Below are 26,510 nucleotides of genomic sequence, written 5' to 3'. Positions count from 1 at the left end.
TCATTAGCCCGAACCGACTCGTCCAGCTGAATTTGGCAATCCTTTATGGAAGAACACAAACCACAAAACAATGATAACTATGAACTCTTGGAAACTGAATGTTTCCTGTTTGTAGTTTACCTTTAGATGTGCATGAACAGCTTTGAGTTGTTTCTGAGCCTCAGCTGCCTGCCTGTTGGCTTGGCTCAGCTGGATCTCCATCTCGTTCAGGTCTCCCTCCATCTTCTTTTTCAAGCGGAGGGCTTCATTCCTGCTGCGACACTCGGCCTCAAGAGAGCTCTGCAGGGTGTCGATGGTCCTCTGCATGTTCCTCTTGCACTGCTCCATCTCTTCGTCCTTCTCAGACAGTTTACGCTCCATTTCTGCTTTGATCTGGTTGAACTCTAGTTGGACTCTCAGTATCTTGCCCTCCTCATGCTCAAGAGAACCCTTAGGAAAACAGCAGGTCTTTGTCAAAATTGATATTTATAAAAAAAATCTGTAAATTTGCCTTTTTTTTTAATTGTCATAGAAAGTTGAAGATTTGTTGTAGTCTTACCTCTGCCTCTTCCAGGGCAGACTGAATCTCACTCTTTTCTTGCTCCAGCTGCTTGCGGGCCTTCTCCAGCTCATGAATGGTTTTCCCCCCTTCACCAAGTTGCTCAGTGAGGTCAGAAATTTCCTCTGTGTAGGTAAACAGATGCATTTTTATTTATTTGTTTTAATTATTGGCATCATCAATGGTTTGGTTTGGTGCAAGCACATTCAGTAGTTTATTACCTTGTAGGTTCTTATTCTCCCTCTTCATGGTCTCCAGATGCTCCAGACACTCTTCATAGGAGTTTTTGAGTTTGAAGAGCTCCGTGCTCAGAGAGCGGGCTTCCTTCTGGGAGCTCTCCAACTCACACTGAGACTCCTCATATTTCTGCTTCCATTCAGACAGGACCTGGAGATTCATGTTAAGATGTTAACTATTGACAAGACAGCYATTTTATTTTCAATATATGTGAAACACACACGTTTAAAATTAAAAGTAACGTACTTTGTCAAAGTTTCTTTGCTTCTTGTCCAGAGCAGCAGCAGCAGCATTAGACCTCTCCACGTCCACCATGAGATCTTCAATCTCATTCTGCAGTCTGTGTTTGGTCTTCTCCAGAGAGGAACATTTAGCATTCACTGCTTCAACAGCCTCCTCAGCCTCCTGCAGACGCTGAGCCAGCTTCTTTCTGTATTACAGAGAAATGATCCACAGTTAGATGGTTTTATATGGTGCAGAGWTGATCAAGTTAAACAAGTTTGACTCACTTTGCTTCTTCCAGTTCCTCGGTCCTCTGGATGGCATCAGTTTCATACTTGGTTCTCCACTGAGCCACCTCAGTGTTGGCCTTGGACATGCCACGCTGCAGTTCASCCTTGGCCTCCTGCTCCTCCTCATACTGCTCCCTGAGGAGGTCACAGTCATGACGAGCAGACTGCACAGCATGRGCTAATGCATTCTTGGCCTGGATAGAAAAAGATAATGTTCCCGGTATGTTTTGAACAACTTTTGAGATAAAGGTGAGAGACTTGGACAAAGTCAAGATTGACTTTGATTTTTGCTGACATTCCTATATGGACAACTTTTACTATTTTTTTACTATTATTTATTTTTTTTAACTCTTTTTACACTGCCCTGAGATATTTGTTGTGAATTGACATTATATAAGAAACATATATAGTGTTTATTCAGACCTTTACTTCCTCCTCTAGTTGTCTTTTTAAGTCTTCCATTTGTTGATTATAGGAATTCTTTCCTCTTGTCAGCTGAGAAATAAGAGATTCTTTCTCCTCCATTTGTCTTGAAAGTTCATCTGTAAAGAAGAAACATGGGTATCAAATGCATCTTAATGAAATACTTCTGGTTTTGCACGTGGCAAAGACTAACCGTTCTCAGCTTGAAGTTTGGCTTTCTGGGTAGTGGTGTCATTCAGGGACCTTTGGTATTCATCACATTTAGTCCTGTATTCACTCATTTGATCTTCTAAAGTCCTGCATGTTTTTTCCAAGATAGTCTTGGAAAAGAAAAAGTACAAAGTTTAAAAATCCTGTTTACCACCAGTAAGATATTTAATTATCATTATAAAGAGAACAACCCAGTCATACATACCTTGGACTTGACAATATGTTCCATATTGGAGACGACATCATCAAGCTCCAGTTTGAGCTCACTCTTCTCCTTCTCCAGTTTCTGCTTGACCCTCTGCAGGTTGTCGATCTGCTCTCCCAGGTCAGCAACAGTGTCGGCTTGTTTCTTCCTGAGTGTAGCAGTGGTAGCTTCGTGGTGCAGAGTGGCCTCTTCAAGGTCTCTGCGGAGTTTCTGGAACTCGGCCTCCCTCTTCTTGTTCATCTCGATCTGTGCGGCTGTGGCTCCTCCAGCCTCCTCCAGCCTCTCACTGATCTCCTCCAGCTCTCGGGCCAAGTCTGCCCTCTGCTTCTCCACCTTGGCTCGAGCAGCTCGCTCTGCTTCCAGCTCTTCCTCCAGCTCCTCCACACGAGCCTAGAGTCAGAGCAGTGGTGTCAGTAATGTTTGAACATCATTGAGAGTCACATGTTGCCCAAATCTTACCTGCAGCTCTTTCAACTTCTTCTGGAGCTGAGTGATTATTGCCTGTTCATCTTCCAGTTTGCTGTTCAACTGGCTGATTTCAAAGTCTTTCCTGCAATGTTTTGATTTGTCATTGTCACGAATTAAAACAATGCACATACTCACATAGTGAGAAGATTGATTTACTGGTTCATTAACATTTAGATTATTTGTACTTTTTCAGGCGTTCTTCCAGTTGTTGCTTGTCATTTTCCAGATCCATAATGGACTCCAGGGCCAACTTTAGGTCTCCCTCCAGTTTTCTTTTCGCTCTCTCAAGATCCATTCGGATCTTTTTCTCTTGCTCAAGAGACCCTTCAAGCTAAAACACAAATACCTGTTAATGCAGTACTTGTACATTATTGTATTATCACTGCTTACATACTTGTCTGTTTATTGTCTGTGGTAAAAAAAAACTAGAGACTTACATCGTCCACTTGCTGCTCCAGTTTCACCTTGGCCTTGGTCAGAGTGTTGACTTTGTCTTCCTCACTCTGCAGGTCATCCAGTGTTTGTTGGTGAGCTTCCTGTAAGGCTTTCTTTTCCTTGGTCAGCTTAGCAATGATTTCATCCAATGCAGCCATCTCCTCAACTAGGTTTTTTACCTGAGGATTAAGCAGAAGGAATTTAAATCGATCAATGTAATTCTAAAACTTTTAATGAAACATAATTCTTCTTAGTTTGTTTTCTTGCTGTAATAATATTTAACAAACCTTGTTTTCAGTGGCGTGCTTCTCTTTTTCCACTTTGGCCAGAGTTAGTTCTAAGTCGTCAATATCCTTCTTTAACTCAGAGCACTCATCCTCCAACTTCCTCTTCTTAGCTGTCAGTTCAGCGTTCATCTCCTCCTCATCCTCCAGCCTTTCTGTAAGCTCCTTGATTTTTGCTTCTAGCTGAATTTTGTTTTTGATCAGTCCCTCACATCGTTCCTCTGCATCACAGAGATTATCTTGCTCCTGCAAAAAATAAATTCTTGCTAGCAAATTTTTGATAAAATGCTCAAATGAGAAAAAAAAGTGACTTTAAATTGCCTTCTTACAGCTTGGACTTGGAGCTGTAGGTCATTCTTCTCTTGGAGAAGAGAGACCATTTTCTCCTCTAGTTCCTTTCTACGAGCTTCAGATTTTGCGTAGGCCTCCTTCAGCTTCAGGAATTCTTCCTTCATGTTGGCCATCTCCTTTTCTGCTTCAGCAGATCTCAGGAGAGGTTTGATCTTGAAGAACAGCTTCATCCAGGGCCAATTCTTGACCCCCATGAAGGCTCGGATGTTCCACTGGATCACTAATAAAGCATCTCTAGGAAATAAATAAGTTTAAATGGGTTTAGTTTTGAAGTAAACCAACAAACCAGTAACTATGCAAAATTAGAAGACCAGTATCACCTGCGCTCCACCATCTTTTGATACTCAATACGAGACAAAAGACCTCGAGACCTGGCTTGAATGGCAGTAATGATTTTGGCAAGACGCTCATCTCTCATCTCCTCTAGCAGACCCAGCAATCCAGCTTTAAAAAACACCTAAAAACAAAAAAATATTTTACATTTTTATTATCATATCGATCTTTTCTTCCCTTTGCTTGAAGAAAAATTTGTTGATACCTTAGTGTGACCAAACTTATACTGGTTATGGTCAATATCCAGAGATCCGAGGAGTTTCTCAGCTCCTTTCCTGCTGTCAATGAATTGTCCTTCAGGGATGGCTGCAGGATTCAGGATGCGATATCTGGAAAATCATATAGTAAAAATATATTTGATCGTGGCTTTAAAGTATAATATGTTAAATCTTTCACTGAGCTAATACCTCTGCTTGAAGTCTCCATAGAGGATCCTGTTGGGGAAGCCCTTCCTGCAGATCCTGATGCCTTCCAGCACACCATTACAGCGCAGCTGGTGCATCACTAGAGGGTTCTCCATGGCCCCAGGAGTCTTGGTCTCATTGGGGATGATGCAGCGCACAAAGTGAGGGTGAGTTGACCTCAAGTTGGTCATCAGCTTGTTCAGGTTTTCCTAAAATATGGCGAAACAGGCATTTAAATATTGATTATTAAAATGTAAAAGTTTAAACAATTTGATAAAAGACAAGAACATACCCTGTGGAGAGCCGACACTGTCTGAAATGATGACCCTTTCTTCTTCTTTTCTTTTTTGCCTTCAGTACCTTCACCCATAACTGTTTAAAAAATGTAAGATTGAGACCTCACACTGAAAACTATGCTCAGACTATACTAATGTGCTGCTGTGTATAAAATCTATGCAGTCATGCCAGGTTACCTGAATCTGCTCCTGCGTAATTTGCAAAGAGAAGCGCCAACAACTTGAGTGTAGACTTCTGGTACAGTCCAACAACGGTCTCATTCAGAGGATCCTTGTTCTTCACCAGCCAGTTGTTGATATTATAATCAACAGTTCCAGCATAATGAACCAGGGCAAAATGAGMYTCTGGTTTTCCTTTAACRAYTCTAGGCTTCTGGAAGTTACTGGATTTTCCCAGGTGGTTGTCATAAAGCTTAGCTTTAAAGGTTGTATCAGTGGCTTTGGGAAACATGCACTCCTCTTCAAGGATRGACATGATACCCATAGGCTGAGGGAARAGAAATAGATGTAAAAACAAACATAATATTTTTATTTATTTTATGTTAACATTTAATAATTCAGTATCCCACCTTTTCAATCAGGTCAATACAGGCCTGCAGATCCATACCAAAGTCAATAAAAGTCCATTCAATTCCCTCTTTCTTGTACTCTTCCTGCTCCAGCACAAACATGTGGTGATTGAAGAACTGTTGCAGTTTTTCATTGGTGAAGTTGATGCACAGCTGCTCAAAGGTGTTGAACTGGGAGAAAAATAATATCAATGAATACAATAAATATGTTAATGATAATAGAATCAAAAAAGAAAAAATAAGTAGGTCCTCTGGATCAGTTCTTCTTTAGTGAAACGTTTTGTCTCTCCTCCAAGAGACTTCTTCAGTCTGATGAGTTTCAGGTGAACTCAGCGTTAACACTGCCTCCACCTGGACAAACAGGTTCGTCACATGCAAAAGAGGGCCATCGCCTAACAATAGGCTTGATTAGTTCTATTGTTCATAGAGGGTCATGTGCCCCATCATCTGACCCGTGTCGTGTTATGTGTACATAGTGAGTGCAAGCAGGGGTTCAATGTCCCCTTGTTTTTGTCCCTCTTTCCCTCTTTGTGTTGGTATCCTTAGGGCCCTGATTCACACCTTTTGCTCACAGGGGGCTGACTCATACTTGCAATGACAGCGTTGTAGGAGGAGGACAACTAGACACGAAGGCCTCCACCTCTGTTTAATGGTGGACGGTTTTTCTTCACAAAGATGGCTTCATTTACTCCTCTCTCAAACCAGCGTTCCTCTCTATCAAGGCTGAGAACATCTTCATCCCTGAAAGAGTGACCGCTGGCCTGATGATGAGTGTAAACTGCAGAGTCCTGACCCGACAATGTAGCTCGTCTGTGCTGGCTCATTCTTTTGAACAGTGGCTGTTTTGTTTYCCCAATGTATAACTGATCATAGTCCTCCTGACACTTAACAGTATATACTATATTACTCTGTTTTTGCCGGGGAACTGGATCTTTGGGGAGAACTAATCTTTGTCGTAACGTGTTTTGGGATTTGAAAGCCATTGGGACGTCATGTTTAGAGAATAAACGTCTCAGTTTCTCTGAAATGCCCACCACATACGGAATGACGACTGGTTTGGGTCTGGGTTTAGGGTCTTCATTTTCACCTGGTTGTTGGCTGGAACCTTAGACCCTCAACCCAGACCCAAACCAGTCGTCATTCCGTATGTGGTGGGCATTTCAGAGAAACTGAGACGTTTATTCTCTAAACATGACGTCCCAATGGCTTTCAAATCCCAAAACACGTTACGACAAAGAATAGTTCACCCCAAAGATCCGGTTCCCCGGCAAAAACAGAGTAATATACAGTAATATACGCTGTTAAGTGTCAGGAGGACTGTGATCAGTCATACATTGGGGAAACAAAACAGCCACTGTTCAAAAGAATGAACCAGCACAGACGAGCTACWTTGTCGGGTCAGGACTCTGCAGTTTACACTCATCATCAGGCCAGCGGTCACTCTTTCAGGGATGAAGATGTTCTCATCCTTGATAAAGAGGAACGCTGGTTTGAGAGAGGAGTAAAAGGAAGCCATCTTTGTGAAGAAGAAACGTCCACCATTAAACAGAGGTGGTGGCCTTCGTGTCTAGTTGTCCTCCTCCTACAATGCTGTCATTGCAAGTATGATTCAGCCCCCTGTGAGCAAAAGGTGTGAATCAGGGCCCCAATGATACCAACACAAAGAGGGAGAGAGGGACAAAAACAAGGGGATGTTAAACCCCTGCTTGCACTCACTACATTCACATAACAYGACACGGGTCAGAAGATGGGGCACATGACTCTCTATGAACTATAGAGCCAATCAAGCCTATTTTTAGGTGATGGCCCTCTTTTGCATATGACTAACCTGTTTGTCCAGGTGGAGGCAGTGCTTATAAGGCTGAGTTCACCTNCCTGAAACTCATCAGACTGAAGAAGTCTCTTGGAGGAGAGACGAAACATTTCACTAAAGAAGAACCCATCCAGAGGACCTACTTATTTTTTCTTTTTGATTTTTTCTACCTGGATTACTGAGATGCATCAGGACGATTATGTAGAATGTTTTTTAATGGGATCACTCACATCAAAGATCTCAAATCCAGCAATGTCCAGCACACCAATGAAGTACTGGCGTGGCTGCTTTGTTTCAAGAGACTGGTTGATTCTTATTACCATCCACAAAAACATCCTCTCGTAAACAGATTTAGACAGAGCTCCAACAGCATAGTTCACCTGTGGAATGGTCAGATAACCATATTATTATGAATAAATTTCATATTTGGGATGCAGCTTTTGAGTTTCTGTAGATAAAACTTTCCAAGCACCATCCTGTATGTTTTTAAAATGATAAGATGAAAATCATTTAAAACAATCTTTCTTCTTTCACCTGAGCGACATTTTGTCCCTTGGTGACCCACTCATTTCCTACTTTGACTCTCGGGTGACAGAGACCTTTGATGAGGTCAGCGGAGTTCAGGCCCATCAGATAAGCGACTTTGTCGGCATCTGAAACAGAAAATCTAAAAGTGAAGGGCCAGATTTAGAGCTAGCCTGATTAACAATGAGTCCTAACTTCACCTTCAGTTCCATCAGCCTCTGCCTGCTCCTCGCGCGGCCTCTGCTTAAACTTCATGTTGCCGTGGTGCATGATGGCACCTGTGAGCTTGTACACAGAGTTTTTCTCCTCTTGAGTGAAGCCCAGCACGTCGAAGGCGTTCTGTGGATGAGCAGCAAGGAAGATCTTAACATTTCTGCACTGTACCTTTAATTTGAATAGTTAATCAGCTACAAATCTAAAAGAACTCTTAAACCAGATCATTTAAAGTTAACTGTAAATATGTCAACTAAAAAAAGGGCAAAAATAGGGTCTGACATCTGTTGCCATCAGTTCTTCTGCATCGTCTATGGAGGCCACTTGGGTTTCTCCCTGGGAGATGAAGGCRTAGTCGTATGGATTGTTTGTCACCAGCAGCATCTCTGGAGGATGCACCAACAGGGTCAGGCAAATCAACACCGCATTTTTGTTTAAGTTTGCAGATGAAGTTTCATAGTCTTCACAAAAGAGCTACAGTCTTGTTGCTCACCCAGGATTTCAGGTTTCTTGTTGGAAAGAATCTGGTAGAAGATGTGATAATCTCTCTCAGCCCTGAGCTGGAAGATGACACGAGACTTCTCCAGAAGGTCTAACAACACCAGAGAGGTTTTTCCGTTAGATAAATTATCACACATCATGTCATGTTTCCAACACAAAGTGGTGTCTGCTCTTACATGTTTCAATATCAGCAGATGCTAATTTTCCTCTGGTGTCGAAATGAATTCGGATGAATTTACCCTGGAAGCATAACAAGCATTGGACTATGTGTTTATGGGAATCTGTTCAGTAACATTTCACAATGAAGTCAGGTAAAACACTAAAACTCACAAATCTGGAGGAGTTGTCATTCCTGATGGTCTTGGCATTACCAAAGGCTTCCAGAGCAGGGTTAGCCTGGATGATTTGATCCTCCAGGGTGCCCTGTCACACAAGAACACTTTGTTTGCTCTAGGAGGCTTTAGCACCCTCTAATGGAAAGCATTGATGCTTTATTTAAGTATCAAACTGATGAGTTATGTGTTATTATTACTACTGAGAATTTAAATCAACTGAAAATTATAATGTGTTTTTATTTATTTATTTTTCACCTGTGAAAACAAACAAAAAAATAATTGTTTCAGCAGCTCCAGCACTGGACAGAGCTTATCACGTACCTTGTCTTTCACATTAGAGTCTTTCTTGATGCCTCCAGCTGCAATACTTGCAAAATACTGGATGACTCTCTTAGTGTTGACGGTCTTTCCTGCACCAGATTCTCCACTGTTTTAACAGAGATATACATTATTGCATGACAATTTCAAAATCAGAACATACTGAGCCATAGATGCTTTTAAAATGAAAAGCATTACATACGTGATCAGAATTGACTGGTTTTCACGATCTGTCAGAAAATTTTAGAACATTTTTTTAGTGTGTAAATTAAAACCTATTCACAGCAGTTTTTCTGTTACTGTGATGTACCTGCCAGCATGTACTGGTAGGCGTTATCAGAGATGGAGAAGATGTGAGGAGGAGCTTCACTCCTCTTCTTTCCTCTGTAGGCGATGACCACCTCCTGGTTGTAGACCGGCAGCCAYTTGTAGGGGTTGACAGTCACACAGAACAGCCCAGAGTAGGTCTGAGAACACAGGAAATAATGACTGTCACTCATCACTGTTTCGATATGTAAAGTTAAACTTTCTGAGCTTTCAATCAGCGTTATTGATTATTGCCTGAAGGGGTACTCACATAGATCATCCATGCTGCGTAACGCTCTTTGAGGTTAAACAGCACAGCTGGCTCGTGGAGGAACGTCAGCATGGCCATGTCTTCAATTTTATCAAACTTGGGAGGATTCTGTTGCAGAACATCCGCCTCTTTGACAGTCACAGTCTGGAAGAGGAGGAATTCAATGCAGCGGTCCTATTTTATAGCTACATATATGGTTTATTCAGTGAATAATAATGGTGAGGTTATTACTCATTRAATAAAGTCAGCTTTTATTTTCTGTTTGTGTTACTGTACATGCTTGTGCTGCCGTCAGCATCATGCAGATGCAAAACTTGCTTTACATTTTAATGCCAGGTGGCAGCAGCCCCTTCTTTCATCACTCACTTATTGTTGTGGATGGAAAGACACTTTAATTCAGTCTCCCTCTGGCTTCCCTTTTAASATCTATTCACACTCATTTAAGGGCAGACACTTAAAAACACATAGATTTAATGTGTTAGATGAAAATAAAGCCTTTATTTAACAAATGGATCCTGTGGTTTCACTGATAGTAAGTTTATTAGTGCAAACAGAACAGATGCTGTTTGTTAATCGTTGTAACTGAATGGTATCTTGGTTTCGTAGCTTCAGGACTCACCTTTCCATTCTGTGTCTCCACAGTGACCTTGTCTCCATCCCGGCTCACGATGGTCCCCTTTACAAACTCTTCCACCGAATCCGGGACGAAGCATTCCTTTTTGATATCAAAGGTACGTGTGGAGGCCTCCATACGCTCCTTCTCCGACTTCCTCAGGTACGGTGCAGCCGCACCAAACACAGACATCTCTGCGTCCCCCATGGCTGCACTAATGTACACACACACAGATAACCAAACACTTTCTCTGCTGCGTATGTTGTCAGTGTTTCTCTGTAACTGTAATTCAGTTTATAGATCTATTATATAGTTAAATGTAATCAGGCTTTAATATGTGCATTGCTGCCAAACGTTTGTGAAAAAGGAAAGTTTACCGGTGGGTTCAGCTCAGATTAAAGTTGAGCTCAGGTTTTAGAGTAAATACTTCTTGTTACACCTGCAGAAAAGCAATATTTTTTATTAAAACAAGTTTTTATTCAGGTTTTAAAACTTCTAAAATACCTAACTTATATGAGTAGTAGATAACAGATCCTTTTATTTATCTTTATTTGCTTTATTTGGTTGCAAACTCCCACAGACATATGGAGATGATCCTCCAATAAGGATTTATAATTAAAATGATTGTATTTAAATGTTTTCATTTTCTTTTAAAGAGGTAGGGAAAAAAAGAATGATGCAGAAAAACAACCAGTTGTTCATACTTACAGAGGCCAGGTGAAGAGGAAGCATCCACTAGACCTGCAGYGATGGCWGGGATCAAATATATAACCCCAGATAACCTGCCTTACAAGGCCAAGGGCACCACCCTGACCTGATAACACCCCCCCCCCCCACACACACACACACATCATCAGGTGCACAATTAAACACATGCCACACACATACACTCACTGAGGTAATCTCCATCATTTTTATCACAAAGAGCTCAGTTTGGYTCTGGYGATGCCTGGCTGCCCTCTCTGTCCGTTTGTCTCTACCTCTCATGTCCAAATAATGTGATTTTTCGGGCGCAGTGCCAGGAACGTTCTGCTGCATAACTTGTGTGTGACTCACGCAAGCATGCCACCTCTATCTCTAATTCTGCCACACTTTCCCCTGTCATCTCCTGTGCTAAATTCCTTTTCCAAGTGAGGCCTGCTCATGAACAGAAACCAGATTCTGTGTGAGGAGGGGCCGGGAGGCAGAGTGAAGTCAGAGGGGTTTAAACTCCAGTTTTTATTTTTGTTTTGTTTTTATTGTTCGTGTTCAGTGATCATTCTCAGTGGATGGATCAGTCTGACTTTGTGGTTGGTGCACAACTATGACAAGTGGGACTTGAGTAAGAAAACATTTTGCTTTGAAAAGTAAATAAAGCACTAACTGAACAGATGTCTGCCTGATGGTGATAATCACCTGTACTTACTGGGTGTGTACTGGTTTATTGTTCTGGCTACAGGTTTCCTAAAACCACAGGGATTACACTAGCAGCCAAATGTAATGTCAGCTCTTACTCTCACACAGAGAGAAAACATCACTGATTTAAAGTTAATGTGAATAACGTTACTTTTTATTTTTTCATCTTCTCTTGAAATCAATCCAAACCTGCAGCATTGGTTAGCTGAGAACATCCATCTGAGGTCAGTAAGAGGGTCACTTTAAACTTCTGAGAATATTATTAAGTTTTAGAGACACTTGGTTGTTGTGTGGATTTCATGTCTGAGATTGAGCGCCCCAGTTACCAGTGGTGAAGGCTGTCAAGTGGAGGAAGGAGGCCTGAAAAGATATGTTTATCTGAAACGTCAGAGTGTGTACAAAAATACTGTCAGGAAGTGGACATAATGCTTTAAGAACCTCTTAGACAGACCTCTGGAGGTCAGATAAAGGCTGGAAAAACCCTCCGCTATCTTAAAGTTTTAGATAACTTCATCTGGAGGTAAAGATGTCCTTCCTAAACAGTGTAACACATTAGTTGTTTTGTAGTTAGACTCAGCATTTAAAAATGTATTATTTGTTTTGCATTTTGTATTTGCCGACATTTAAGCATGGTAGAGGATCCATAATGCTTTGGGGCAGAGTTGTAAAGTAACTAAGTACAAATACTTTGTTACTGTACTTAAGTATAAATTTTGRTTATCTGTACTTTACTTGAGTAATTATTTTTCAGCSTACTTTTTACTTTTACTCATTACATTTTTACACAATTATCTGTACTTTCTACACACTACATTTTTTAAAAAAAATGTAAGAAGTAGAAAGTCGTTACTCCTTTTTTATTCCGAGTTTTTATTACTTTAAAAAAAATACTATCCTGACAAATTGTGTCTCCTGGATAGAGTGAATTTAATTGTGGTTGGATGAGAAATATAAATATATACCATTCTGACACCGTATTAGCTTGTACACAACCCATCACAGCTGCACACCGTTAGAAAAAATATTTTTTTGAGAAGTCACCTCCCAATAAATGTCATTTTGGAAAATCTAACTGCTCACTTTTATTCAGTACTTTTACTTTTAATACTTAGGTAGATTTTGTGTCAGAAATTTACTTTTGATACTCAAGTACAAAACGTATCAGATACTTTAAGACTTTTACTCAAGTAATATTTTTAGAGAAGACTTTAACTTTTACCAAAGTAATAAGATACTTGTACTTTTACTCAAGTATCACTTTGAGGTACTTTATACAACACTGCTGTGGGGTTGCTTTGCTGCGTCTGGTACTGCAGGCTGTGGCCGTATCACAGGAATCATGAAATCAAAGAATTTTCTWGAGATTTTAGAGTGAAATGCCTTACCCAGTAAGAAAACTTGGTTTGAGTGAAAGATTATGACAAGGATGCAAAGCATACATCCAGAAGTACACAACAATGGTTGAAAAGGTACAAATGCACTGTTTAAAATGGCCAGAAATGAGTCCTGAACTCGATYCCATGAAAACTCTTTGGGCTGAGCTGAAATCTGCCACTGAGAAAATGAACCCTGCAAACATTCAAGAGCTTGAACAAACTGCAAAGGAAGAGTAGTAGTAGCAGATGAGGAGCTTATCGATGGCTACACGAAACATTTGTAGGCTGTCATCAATGCCAAAGGGTGTGCAACCAAGTATTAGTCAGGGGTGCATTTCTTTGAAATTATATAAATTGAAAAACAATATTTTATTTTTGTATTATTTTGGACAACTAATTAAAAAAAATCATGAGGGTACTTTTCTATATATTTCTAAAGATATTGTGCAGTCTATGAAAAAAGGGGTGCGTATAATGGTGAGTACTGTTCTTTCTCTTGCTTTAAGCCTATTGTGTAATAGAAACTGACTGAGCAATATTTATTCAGCATCTTGTCAGCAGCCTTTACTGACAATTTAGTGACACTTTGGGTTATTATTACTTTTGAATGTCACCCTATGACCCAATGAAATACAACTGACACAACTGGACAGATCACAGAGAAAGAATACAGAGTGATGAAAGTTTCAATTTCTCTGCAGTCAGAGCTGTTTGAGAAGACTGGTTTCAAACAGTATAACACTTGAGGACGGTGCTTCTGGCTGTCGATTTAACGCTACATCTAAAGTGACAACAGCCTCAGGCATTAAATGTCTCTCAGCCTACTGTAAAATTATTTACTGTGTCTCTAATGACCTTCATTGAACACAAAACAGGTATTAGTCAAACAAAAATCTGCTATTCAGACCAGTTCAGAGAGAAATTTTAATGACAAAAGTTAGAGGAAACAGTAAATTAGAGAAATAAGAGGAGTAATATTTGTTTTCTTAAAAAGTTTGAATTTGTGTGGTGATCAACCATGTACACAGATGGAGACTATCAATAATTTGATGAATGTTAATCTGTATAAAACTGTAAAGATTGTTTTCCCCTAAACTATCAAAACACAATTGCCTAATTTAAATCTAAAAACCCTGAAAGAAAACCCCTCTTTCTACTCCTACTGACACTGCTTTTCCCTCATTAATCTGCCTAAAGTCAAAACTCAGAGCTTCRTAATCTGGACCCCAATCCTCTGCTCTGATGCTCTGCCCCGGTACCAGCAGGCAGTTGTCATTTTCATTACAACATTTAATGACAATTTCTTGGAACTGAATGTCACAAAAACCAAAGRGTTGTGCTTTGGGAGCAAAGATAAAGATGCCAGATCAGCTCTCTTCCAGCCACTCAGCATCCAGGGTCAGCAGGTGGAACAGGTGGAGTCTTTTAAATGCCTCGGGACAGAAATTGACACCCGGCTGTCTTTTAAAGAGCACACAGATTCCATTTTTTTAAAAAAGCACATCAACGTCTCCACCTGCTGAGGAAACTGCGATCTTTTAATATCAAGAAAGACATTTTAACACTGGTTTATAAATCACTCATTGAGTCCATCATCACCTTCAACATTTTATCCTGGTACAACTTCCTCACTGTGAAACACAAAAACAAACTGTCACGAATCAAAAATCAGGCCAGCAAAATAATCGATTCACCCCAAACCCCTCTTTCTTATCTGCATAACCAATCTGTGATGAGGAAGACCACCCTGATCACAGAGGACCCCTCTCATCCCCTCCATCACTCATTCCAGCTGCTCCCGTCAGGCAGAAGGTTCAAAGTTCCTCCGGCCCGTAAAGCAATATACAAAAAGTCCTTTATTCCGCTTGCAATATCCACTCTGAATACTTTTAAATTATAATAGTATTGTAATTATTTTACAGTTGCTTTTAACAGTCCCTTTTATGTGTTTTATTGTGTTTTATGTGTTTTTATGGGTAGTTGAGTGTGTTGCAAGTATGCTGTTGTTGGAGCCCTGTCGAAGAAAAATTTCTGTCACCACATCTGGGACAGACAATAAAGTTATTCTATTCTATTCTATTCTATTCTATTCTATTCTATTCTATTCTATTCTATTCTATTCTATTCTATTCTATTCTATAACCTGCTGCATGTGTTTCTGCTCCCAGGAAAAATCATACTGACCCCACATACTGAACAACAAACATACAAACATAAGAGCTTCTTCTTCTTCTGAAGTTCCTGTTAAAGAGTCCATCACTAGCTGACTATGATACACAGAGGATTATATACTGCATCTTAAATCAGAATTCTCATGTAATTATAGATTTAGTTAGAAAAATACTTTATGAAAACCTGTACTTGCTGGTATTGTCTCGTTCTGTGGCATTAGGCACATGTCCATTTTATTAATACTTTGGGTGTGAGGGGTATTATTAGAGCTTTTGTTTGTTGCCCTGTCTGACCTCAGCTGCAGACCACACCAGTTGTGTTCGAGCGTGATTGCTGACCCCACTATCAGAGGCATTTTCCATTTGAGAGCAGCTGAGGAGATAAAAGCTCTGTTTCACGAGAACTGATTGGAGCCAAACATAGCAGGCACCAACATGGGGTGAAAAAAATACCACAATGACTTTAGTTTATATTTCATAAACAGAAACTAAAAGTTTGATACACAACAAATTGTTGCAAAGCATGAAATCAAACATAAAACAGTGAATGCGAACTAAATCAAATGGTGCAGTTTGAAAGTACAGCAGTTTTCTGAAATGCAGGTACACACTCAATGTAAACAAAGCACTCAGCTGAATCCATCAAAAATCATGTGGAAGCTTGAGTTGTGTCGTTGATTGTAGTCTGAAAAACAAATATGACAGAATCACGAGTGAATGTAGCAGGGTGGAATATAAGTAAATCTGCTGCTAAATGTAAAAGAAACAGAAAGAACTAATTAAAATAACAGTCAAGGTTAAATATTTTCATTCAATCATGTGATTTTRGCAAAAAAATTATTTTAATAAGTTCAATGTTAGTCTTTCACCAGAAACATTTTTAACCAGTTTGTGATATACCTATAAATCTATTTTAATTTAGATTTATTTTAGAAACCTAGGAACACACTTGACTCAACAAATATGAAGGTAAACATGCACCAACACAGAAACATTTCAGCTGTTTCTGTGGGTAAACAAACACACATGTTCACAAATTCTGCTTACATTCTTTTTACTTAAGGACACAAAAACTATCTATGTGGAAGAAAAGTGTGTAGATGAATTATTTTGACCGATCTTCTTTTCTTTGCAAATTAAAGCTGAAATCGTAATACCGCTTGTTAATTAACAATAAAAGAGCATTCACTCGATAAAAAATATATTTTGTCTTTTTAGGAGAATTGCACACAGAAGCTCCAGCGTGTCCATCTCCATTCGTCTCCATTCGTCCTTCCAGGCTCATTGCTTTGGATGCGTTTCAGCAGCAGAGACATTGAGGCAGACAGCTGTTTTTGTTGTCAGTCAGAGCTTTATGGAGGATTAGAGAGCGTATCCTACAGCTGACAGTTCCTCTGACTGCCTGGACGCCACATGGACACAGGCCCTTTAATGGATCTGCCCTGACAGAGGTGGGTGCAGGCTAATGCTTGCGTCATGTCAATAGAAAAGATCGATTCTTTTTTCTTTTTTTAAATTGGACTTTTTCCTCTCTACCTTCCAGCTTTCTGTATATTTTTGCTTATTTTTCTTGTCTCTGGAACTGTATGACTCTGACATGCAGTTACTGAAAGCACCAACCTGCTCAGTCTCGTTTATTTTGGCCTCAAATGGAGTCATTAAACACACRGTCACACATCATACTTCTGCATCTCATTTTGTTAGATCTTGGTGTTTGCATGATAAATACCAGAAAGTGTCCTGAAGTTTAAAACCTAGAAGATGCAACAACAAAACAGGTGTGAAGGAAACTGACAAATGTAACATTAAAACACGAAAATGTCATGATCATTGCAAGCCAAGATAACATTTAAAAAAATGAAAAACTTTTTTATATGCCCATAGAAAATTGCAGTTTACTAGGCAGCAGATAAAATATTTTAAACAGAAATTATTGTCGTTTTAAATGAAGTCAGGCTAAAGTCTTGACTTTTCAGAATTATATTTTGTATAGTGGTATTAATTTATATTTTCAGATCTTCCAAGGTGCCAATTATGGAACTCTCTGCGCATTGCTGCCCAAATCAAATTCTGGAAGTGGTCATTCAACTAGATCTGTTACAAAAGGACAACTGATATTACCAACTTTTAAAAACTGTTACGGCCAGAGGTCTTTCTTCTATGTTTATACTAAAGGGAATGACATTCCTCAAAACATAAAGTCCATTTCAAAACTACAGCCCTTTAAGAAGAATCTTGTCTGCCATCTGCTGGACACTTTTTTGTTGTGCTCATATTTAGACGTCCTATTTTGCAAATGCTGCCTTCCTGAAATTTGGTATGCTTGTTTGTCTTTGTGTCTATGGTGTATAATGATGTGATTGTGATGCTGTATTTCTGAGTGTTTTATGTGCTGCAGAACAGGAACCTGCTGTAAAACAGAAATTATGCTGAGTCAGGCTTGATTTTTAATAATCTTTTCCTTAAAAAAAAGACTGAAGTTTAGAAATGTTTGTTTAGCAGGCCATCTATCTGTTGTAATAAATTAAAAAATTCACAGTTTGTCCACAGGGTGGCAGCACTTACTAATCTGTCTGCACAACACCTATGAACACCTATGATTTATGTTGCTCCGAGTCTTAGATCACAACCTTTACAACACATCGCTTGGTTGGAGATCAGTTTAAATCAAAACTATAGGGAGTAATAATTATATAGTAGTTAGTTAATAGTTATATGTTTCTGAAAAAAATACTGTCTTCATAAAAACAAGGATGTTTAAAGAAAATAAGTATGAATGAAAAGAAAACCTTTGTATTTAATAGCATACCTTGAAGAACTGCATATCATTTCTGCCTTGTGATATGATCAACCTTTGTAAATTATTTCATGCACGAGCTCAGGTGATGATCTGAGATCTTGTAAAATGTGTTAACTCTCTGAGTAAAGGATGACTCTCAGCTGCTACTACCTTTTCTTAACATCTATTATTAACCATGTTATAGCCATTTTTCACTGCCCCCCCCCCCAAAAAAAAAAAAAAAAACTAAAGTGATGTTTATTTATAAACTGAACTAAATGTGAGGCTTGGGTGGTGAAATTAGACCCAGAACACAGACTCACGAAGATGACAAAGTAAAATAATATGAAAATAAAAGCTGACAGTGCAGCAAAACAGAGGCTCATGGACGATTGGATCATCAGGAGGGTCAATAACACAAGAACATCAAGGTGTGGACCAAAGTGCAATTGGATGATCTGACAACTGAGATGATAAACCTCAAATACAGAAAGAGGAATTAAAGCAAAACTACACAAGAAACCATAAAACAAAAACACAATGATCCTGACACTAAAGTCCATATTTTAGTTTCTACATCCTGTAGTCCCTGTATGTTGTTAGTGATCAGGACTGGCTGACAGGATGTCAACATTTTTTTCACTTTTACTTTAGGGTAGGATTATGAAACATTCAGACATAACCCTGCATTACTCTGCTGTTCTAATTGTACCTAAATTAATGCAGCACCCAGGATCTTTGTGGGAACATAAGACATCTGCCTACTAGCTACCCATTAAAGCTTTTGGCAGCATGTTGTCACTCTTATTCTCCAGTGTTTCTATAGTGCCTGTAGATGTCAGCAGAAGCTCAGAAATAAAAGTTCACCCCCAGAAGGAAGAGCATCACTGTAAATACAGAGTCACAGTAATATGATGCCCTGTGGGTAAGACTGATGACAGATGCAGAGGAACGCTCTGCTGTGATTGGTGGGTTAGATTATGGTAGACTGGTTCCTTTTAGCAAGAGGTCAGAGGTCACGCTTCTTTCATTTAGATGAAAAAAAAGTCTGACACAATCTGAGGTGAGATCAAAACTTAAATAAACAACTTGTTGAACAGTTTTTTGTATCTAATTTTATTGTGTCCTGAAACATGTAGAAACATTCATTAGGTTCACCCTTGATGGTATTTACAGTTTTCAGAGGTTACTTAAAAGACACAAACTATTATTGCTCACTTTGTTAGAAAAACAAAAGAGAGACTCTCAAAAAACAGGTTATCTTTTATTTCTGTTCTGTAAAAATATTTTCATGTGAGATCATATTTTGAACACTTTCTCTGATCAGCTTCACCTTACATCTCAGCATTTGATGGGCATTAATTTATTTACCAGATGAGAACTAAATTTTTTCTGGGTACCACCAGAGGGATTATGAGGAGCACTTGTACCAGAGTTTAAGAACCATGGAGTCATACACCCTGGGGATAAAGTCCCAGTATGACGACTTAAATGTAAAGTAGAACCTTCTGAGCCACTTTTTAGTCTGTTATCTAAAGATCTTAAAACCACATTTGGAACAGGGCACGTTTTGGTTTGTTTAGGACAAAATCTAACAAGATGTATAAATAGGTGGGTGTTAGACCAGCTGATGTGTTTTTAAACGTTACACACACACATAAACCTTCAACAAATAATTCTGACAGAGGTGTCAACATGTCTGCAGAAGTGTTTTCTGAGTTAAACTTGGCAATAATTGAGACAATGGTCTTTGTCAAATTAGTCCATGAACCTAAATTGCTGGTTCAAAAAGGGAGGAAATCAGGAGAGAGAGGACCATAATTGTGTGTTTTTGCCTTTCAGTGATTGACAGAAACAAACTGCAGCAGCAGCTGAGTCTCAGACCAGTTGGTGCAAAGGTTGCTGCTAATAATACACATGAACACACATTCACACACACACACACACACACACACACACACACACACACAAAGAGACAACACGTTTAACTGATGCACTGATATTCTGTTGATTGGTTATGTTGCTTAATCGGCATTGTATTATGAAATTCCTGCCATAAAGCAACACAGTGTTCAGCCACCTCAGCAGAAATAATGGGACCTTGAAGGACCGGGAGACCTGACAGAGTGAACACGCTGAAAAGATTTATGTTGAACGGACCTTTGTCACAGACCTGGGAGGATAACGTTACAGCGGAAATAGAAGAGTATTCTTGACCTCTCAGGGTGTAACAGGAGTGAACACGGAGCTTCAGCAGAAGCAAACAGAACGGAGCAAAGACTCAGAGAAACCTTCCCACATCCAAAAACTGAAGCTGAGGTGAAGTCAGCACTGGAGCCTGTTGGACTGAAGCATTTCTGGGCTGGATTTCACAGCGTGCACACATTTGGAGCGTGTGGAATGCTGGAAGCCAGTTGCCACCTTATCCACATAATGCAGCACACGCCCCACACATGGGTGAAGAAGCTTCACTGCTGACATCTGAGGGTTTCAACTGTTATTAATGCACAGCAGCAGCTCTGAATTTCTGCAGGATTAACCGTCAAAGGATCTGAACTCATTCTTGATTTCATCGTTGTTGTGTTTGTACATTTACAGTGGATTACAACCTCATCTCTTGGCTTTGACTTGGATAATCTTCACTACTGTGTTGAGTTCTGACTCTCCTTTAATAGTTTAGACCTGGTCAGAGATCTGGATGTGGGTTCAGATGGTCCTCAACTCGGTGCTGGTGGTCCTGACGGACTTGGCAGCCAGGTTACTGGGTAACTCTCTGTGCCGGCAGCATTTCCACCTGCTGCTGTCTGCGGTGGTGGTGTTCGGCCCTGCGCTGAGCCTCTGGGTGTCTCAGCACAGTGTGTTCGCCAAGAGAAGCCACTTCCTCTACAGGTAGGTCCACTTCCTGTTTACCCTTATGTGCTTAGATCCAACTGGTTTAGAATCACTTCATAAGCTAAAATAACTGAGGATTGTGGACACTAGAAACTGGAGCAAATGAAGAACATGTCCTGATGCATCTCAGTAATCCAGGTAGAAAAAATCAAAAAGAAAAAATAAGTAGGTCCTCTGGATGGGTTCCTCTTTAGTGAAACGTTTTGTCTCTCCTCCGAGAGACTTCTTCAGTCTGATGAGTTTCAGGTGAACTCAGCCTTATAAGCACTGCCTCCACCTGGACAAACAGGTTAGTCACATGCAAAAGAGGGCCATCGCCTAACAATAGGCTTGATTAGCTCTATTGTTCATAGAGGGTCATGTGCCCCATCTTCTGACTTATTGGTTTGGATGTTTCAGCAGTGGTTATTTGGTGTTTTGTTATGTGTATGTAGTGAATGCAGGCGGGGTTCAAAGTCCCCTTGTTTTTGTCCCTCTTTCCCTCTTTGTGTTGGTATCGTTGGGGCCCTGATTCACACCTTTTGCTCCCAGGGGGCTGAGTCATACTTGCAATAACAGCATTGTAGGAGGAGGACAACTGGACACGAAGGCCTCCACCTTCACCTGAAACTCATCAGACTGAAGAAGTGTCTTGGACGAGAGATGAAACGTTTCACTAAAGAAGAACCCATCCAGAGGACCTACTTATTTTTTTCTTTTTCATCTGAAGAACAGTCCAGCTCTGGATCTTTTGGCATCTACAAAAACCTTTCTGTGTGAAATAGAATTTCCTAAAATAAATGCAGAACTTAAAGTGCCCGTGACAGGAAATTTTTTAAAATAAATATAAAGGCATTATTGGAAAGATAACATCAATAACATCTTGCAAAAATAAATTCCCACTGCTGAGATGAACAGTTGTTGAGATATTTGCATTTGAAGTACCAGGAAGTGATGTCAAAGGGGAATGTCTGCATGGATTAGAGCATTGATAAAATGGTTAAAGACACCAACTGTAGAGAAAAATCTGGTGTTCCTTAAGATTATTTTGAGTCTATCAAAGAGAGATGAAGACGAGTCAGAGTTCAAATAATATAATTTCAATATAAAAAGACTAGAGTTCTCCTTCTTAAATAGTTCCCCTTTGATGTCACTTCCTGTTTCACTTTGGCTGATCCAAGTTCAAAAGAAAATATGTCAGTTATGTGTTCAAATGCAAGGTTTCTTACATAAAAATGTGTTTTGACATTTTGTATTTGATGAATAGGCATTTCACAAGTTGTACATCCTGCAGGAGCCGTTAGAGATGGTTCACAGTTCTTAAACTCACCTGTCAGTTGATATCTGTGCTGACCAGATAACAAATCTCATCGTTCAGTAGTTATGTTACGTTCCTCTGGTCTAACAGGTTTTCCTCATTTCCCTCCAGATTGTTCTTGCGCTCTGGTTGGGGCTGGACCTGCATCTTCCTCGGCTCCTTCGTCTTCCTCCTCTCCTTCTCCATCCGTCGTTCCCTCTCGCTCTCCCTTCGTCACCTCTCCAGGCTTGCAGTGGCCGGTGGTCTCTGGCTGGGCTGCTGTAAACTCCTGGACCTCCTGGAGAACGCCACAGGAAGCTGCTACGAAGCTTTACAGCCCGGTTCAGAGGTCGCCAACGGGCAGCCTCTGCTGGTGCTGCGCGAGGGCGAAAGCAAGTGTGAGTGCCTGAAGGCCGGGATGCTGTGGAGGGGGTACGAGGTTTCAGAGGATGTTTTCCTCCTCTGTCTATGTTGCCTGCTGCTGGTGGAGGAAGCGTCCGTGTTCGGCCCTTATCTCAGCCTCGGGGGGACATCTGATGCCCCTCTGAGGATCCTCTTCTTGTTTTGTGTGCTTCTTCTGGCACTCTGGATCTTTCTGTTGCTCTGTCTTCTGGCCTACTTCCCTCACTTCCCCACCCAGCTGCTGGGGGGCGCTCTAGGCTGTCTGGTTTGGAGGGGACTGTATCAGGGCTGGTATCGCAAGGGGCCCAGCTGGTGCTGCCCAGGGAGACCCGGTCATGGACTGCTCAACACCAAGATCAGCAGTACTGAGACAGAGGATGCAATGATCCACAATCACTACCACTAACTGCGGAAACAAAAACCATTTATCAAACATGAAACAACTGAGGGACTCAAGATTGTGTGTGTTTCTGTATGTTGTTTGACTTTTACTGGGAGTTTTCTCCTTACTGCACACAAATCATTGTGGATTTACTGCCTGTCCTCACAGGTAACACAGTACTTTCACATTGTAAGCGATACATACAGCAAGTTTATGATGCAACACAATTGGTTGTGTCATCATCCGTGGGCTCAACAAAGCCCAGACAGATCCGTGTGTCGTCCTGTTGTGAGGCAATAGGTATTTTGGGCCATGTCAGTGACAGGGTTAGTCTTTTGTACGTCAGGTTTTCTTCTTCGTGAATCCAGGAGACATTTAATCTGATGAGAAGCGAGGTTGTCATCTTGGGCCTCATGTTGTATTCAATGAGTTTCTCCTTAAAGTACCTGTGACATCAATTTCTTTTGATAAATGTGATTCCACTTTTGGAAAGATAACATGGATATCATATTGCAAAAGCAATTTCACACCAGTGAGATGAACAGTTGTTGAGATACTTGCATGTGAAGTAACAGGAAGTGATGTCAAAGGGGAACGTCTGCATGTAAACAGCATTGCTACAACAGATAAGCAACACAGACAGAAGGGAATTTTCTGATGTTTCTTTAGATAATTTTAGTCCCTGTAAGAGAGATGAAGAAGAGTCAGAGTTCAAATATTGTTTTAATAAACAAAATCAGGGAGTTTTCTTTCTTAAAGAGTTCCCCTTTGATGTCACTTCCTGTTTCACTTTAGCTGAGCCAAATTCAAATGAAAATATGCCAGTTATGTGACAAAATGGGTTAAATCATGTGTTTTATGCCAACTTTCCTAAATATGAAGATATTTTCTTTGATGATTTGTATTTGAAGGATGTCACAGGCACTTTAACATATCTGACAGAGCAGCTCCTAGCATGGTTACACACTAAACTTTTGAAGCATTTTGTGTGTGGGAGTGACAAAGTGACGTTGTAGATAAAACATGTCAAAAAATGTTGAAAGAAACGCGCACCGGAGCTGTAGTGGCGTTGGTTATTACTGCAACTGTGGAATTTTCAGCACCATTAGGAATTAAAAAGTGCCAGTAATTGTCTGAACCATTTTTCCTTTGAAACTGTTTTATTGATAAAACATCTCTGAAAAAAAAACTATATACACAATCTGTCATAAAACAGCAGGAAATGAAGGATGCGTTCAAACCAGCAGACTCCTCGCAAAAACCTTGTTTTTCACCAAACTTAAAAGGACGCACCTTTTATCTTTTGAAGACGTTGAGCTTTTCGACATGAAGACAATAACATTTCAATCTTTTCACACAGCTCACTACGTACAAATAAACATCAATAAAATTAAAAGTCCTTCAATAACTGAACAAGACAATTAGAATTAGAGACGCACCAATTTATCAGCTAAGGCTTCAAATCACCTCAATTCGCTAACCCAACTGTGGTCTCCAACTTTGGGCGGTGACCAAAAGGATGAGATCTCAGATAAAAGCGGTGAAAATGAATTTTCTCTGCAGAGTGGCTGGAGTCTCTCTTAGATATGTTAAGATCATTTATCTGAGAGGCTCAGAGTCGGTGCTCCTCCACATCGAGAGGAACCAACCAGTGGAAGGAGTTTGGACATCTGCTAATGACGTCCCCTGGATGCCTCAGGGAGGTTTTCCAGGCACGTCCAACTAAGAGACCACTCGAGGAAGACATGCTGCACTTTTATAGCATTAAAAATGTTGAGGAGGTAATTATTTTTTGCTCATAAGTACTAATAACTTTCTCTCTGTTAACCAGGGAACCCTTCCAGTCAGATGTAACCATTATTTAAATTATAATCAGTTACATTTAGGAAAAATGGCAATATTATTTTTACCATGACTGCAAACAACTTACCTGAATTGACTGGAGTTCTAATTAGTGCATGTCTAAGAATGAATTGTCTTACCTACTAAATATTTCTAATGACTCTAAACCAACAGGAAGTACAATGGCAAACAACAATAAAGGCATAGACTGAATTTATGTTTTTCAAAGACTGAAGAAAATTATTTTTCTGGTCATTTCAAGATGAGTCGACAATAAATGACCGGCAGTCGTCATCATCATTTTCAGGTGGTTCTGATGTATCAAACTGCCTGATCCACACACTGCACTGTGTTGACAAACTTCCTGTGTGTTACCAACATGGTAAACAAGACAAGTGAGTTCACATCTGTGCAGTATTCGCAGTACAACCAGTGTTTCTGTACTTACAACCAGTACAGGCGACTCCTGCTGATGTTTATAAGGTGGCATATGTTGGAAGTATAAAACATTTACAAAGAAAGCATTTGTGGTTAGAGAGAAAGAAAATATCAAGAGGAAGTGGGGATGGGGGAGTCAGGAGAGTCCAGCGGCTCCCAGTGAGAGTCCATCATGGCATCGTAAAGTTCTTCACTTCGCTGCATGAATTCTTTGTTCCACTGCTCCACGTCACATTCAGGGATGGGTTCTGGTACAGGCCACACAATAGATTTATAAACATCAGTAGTAAACATTGATTTTATGAATGAATCTGTAAAATCAATGCCAAAATCATGTTAACAGCAGACTGCTAAAATCAGCTTTAACCTTAAATCATTCATGACTTCTTAATATCACTCAGTTTCACAACAAATACATCACACTAGTACACACAAAATATGTGAAATATATATTTTGCAGTTAATTGTTCCATATTTGTTTTAAAAAGTTTAAGTGGATTAAAGTGAACAGAGTTCACTTTGTGTTAATAAAATAATTCCAGTGCACAGTTTTACCTTCAGTGTTGTCCTCGTCCGTCTCTTCAGCCTGCTCCTGGTTCTGCAGGAAAAACACAGCAGTTACTTTAGGAGCCCTCATGTCACATATTTCACTAACACAAACAGACGAGATCATAGATAATTCACTGTTAGCAAGTAGGGTTGGGCAAAATCGTGTCGTGTGCAATTAATGGTCAGAAAAACTTTAATCGATTTCCCCGGTCAGTTCGCTCGACGCTCCTCTCTGCTTCAAATGAGAAAAACTTTTTTTTAAACTTCTGTAATTTATTCAACATAACTCAGGTTTTACTTGGACTGTCGACACAATTTAAAAATTGATGTTTAGCTTAAAGTCTGTAATTTGACAAAATTTCATCGCTTTTGAGCTTCAAGGGATCCCCGATTAATTGTAACATTAGACTTTATTTGATAAACATAAATTTTAACTGTAAAATAAAGACTGTAAAAAATACTGTAGGCTGTTTAGTTTTTATAATTTTTAATACTATATTTTAACACGGATGGAGCCATTTTATTTACACATGAAGCATTCTGGGTAAATGATGACGTGGATAGGTCCTCGGTGTGAGCGAGCTATATCCACCCTGAAGGTTAATCTTGGACAATATCTGATGATCGACTCTTTTAAATGAAACCAGAGAGCGTTGACAGAGAGGAGAAGGTAGACATGACTCTCTGTCATGTGGATGGAGGACATCAGTGACGAAAGGAGAATGTGTAGCACAGAGCAAATACATATATATGGTGATAGCGTCAGGGCTAAAGGGCTCGACACACGGGAGGCGACGTCACTCGCTCTCCATTCATTTCCTATGGAGCCTGTGCGGTGAGGCGACAAT

General features: G+C 40.0%; 2 protein-coding genes and 1 long non-coding RNA gene across 3 annotated transcripts in view; 2 read left to right on the top strand and 1 right to left on the bottom strand.

Annotated features, from left to right (window-relative positions):
* The window catches only part of LOC106514903 (myosin-7), a gene marked incomplete in the record, with an annotated part of 76,545 nt that extends 66,171 nt beyond the window's left edge, over positions 1 to 10,374 (bottom strand). Inside the window, 31 exon segments of the mRNA XM_014004436.1 lie at positions 121 to 429; positions 539 to 663; positions 760 to 925; positions 1,022 to 1,205; positions 1,285 to 1,481; positions 1,711 to 1,829; positions 1,904 to 2,030; positions 2,126 to 2,515; positions 2,585 to 2,675; positions 2,779 to 2,924; positions 3,031 to 3,207; positions 3,316 to 3,558; positions 3,642 to 3,897; positions 3,984 to 4,120; positions 4,202 to 4,325; positions 4,404 to 4,609; positions 4,693 to 4,772; positions 4,874 to 5,183; positions 5,266 to 5,436; positions 7,309 to 7,458; positions 7,613 to 7,731; positions 7,804 to 7,942; positions 8,099 to 8,202; positions 8,310 to 8,408; positions 8,494 to 8,557; positions 8,648 to 8,740; positions 8,974 to 9,079; positions 9,173 to 9,200; positions 9,281 to 9,437; positions 9,548 to 9,691; positions 10,167 to 10,374. Coding sequence (XP_013859890.1) covers positions 121 to 429; positions 539 to 663; positions 760 to 925; positions 1,022 to 1,205; positions 1,285 to 1,481; positions 1,711 to 1,829; positions 1,904 to 2,030; positions 2,126 to 2,515; positions 2,585 to 2,675; positions 2,779 to 2,924; positions 3,031 to 3,207; positions 3,316 to 3,558; positions 3,642 to 3,897; positions 3,984 to 4,120; positions 4,202 to 4,325; positions 4,404 to 4,609; positions 4,693 to 4,772; positions 4,874 to 5,183; positions 5,266 to 5,436; positions 7,309 to 7,458; positions 7,613 to 7,731; positions 7,804 to 7,942; positions 8,099 to 8,202; positions 8,310 to 8,408; positions 8,494 to 8,557; positions 8,648 to 8,740; positions 8,974 to 9,079; positions 9,173 to 9,200; positions 9,281 to 9,437; positions 9,548 to 9,691; positions 10,167 to 10,367 — 4,962 coding nt within the window.
* LOC106514911 (uncharacterized) lies at positions 4,483 to 16,782 on the top strand. The gene is made up of 3 exons (XR_001309938.1): positions 4,483 to 4,567; positions 10,190 to 10,278; positions 16,321 to 16,782. It is a non-coding gene; the product is annotated as an uncharacterized LOC106514911 (long non-coding RNA).
* A 2,883-nt stretch (positions 16,783 to 19,665) lies between these two features.
* fitm1l (fat storage inducing transmembrane protein 1, like) lies at positions 19,666 to 23,443 on the top strand. Its single transcript, XM_014004435.1, has 2 exons — positions 19,666 to 20,770; positions 22,182 to 23,443. Exons 1-2 carry the CDS (start codon positions 20,580 to 20,582, stop codon positions 22,855 to 22,857), a joined length of 867 nt encoding a protein of 288 aa, XP_013859889.1. The 5' UTR covers positions 19,666 to 20,579; the 3' UTR covers positions 22,858 to 23,443.
* The last annotated feature ends 3,067 nt before the right edge of the window (positions 23,444 to 26,510 follow it).

Source organism: Austrofundulus limnaeus, unplaced genomic scaffold, assembly GCF_001266775.1.
Source record: "Austrofundulus limnaeus strain Quisiro unplaced genomic scaffold, Austrofundulus_limnaeus-1.0 Scaffold24, whole genome shotgun sequence".
Taxonomy (NCBI): Eukaryota; Metazoa; Chordata; class Actinopteri; order Cyprinodontiformes; family Rivulidae; genus Austrofundulus; species Austrofundulus limnaeus.
This window is presented reverse-complemented; position numbering and strand designations above follow the sequence as displayed.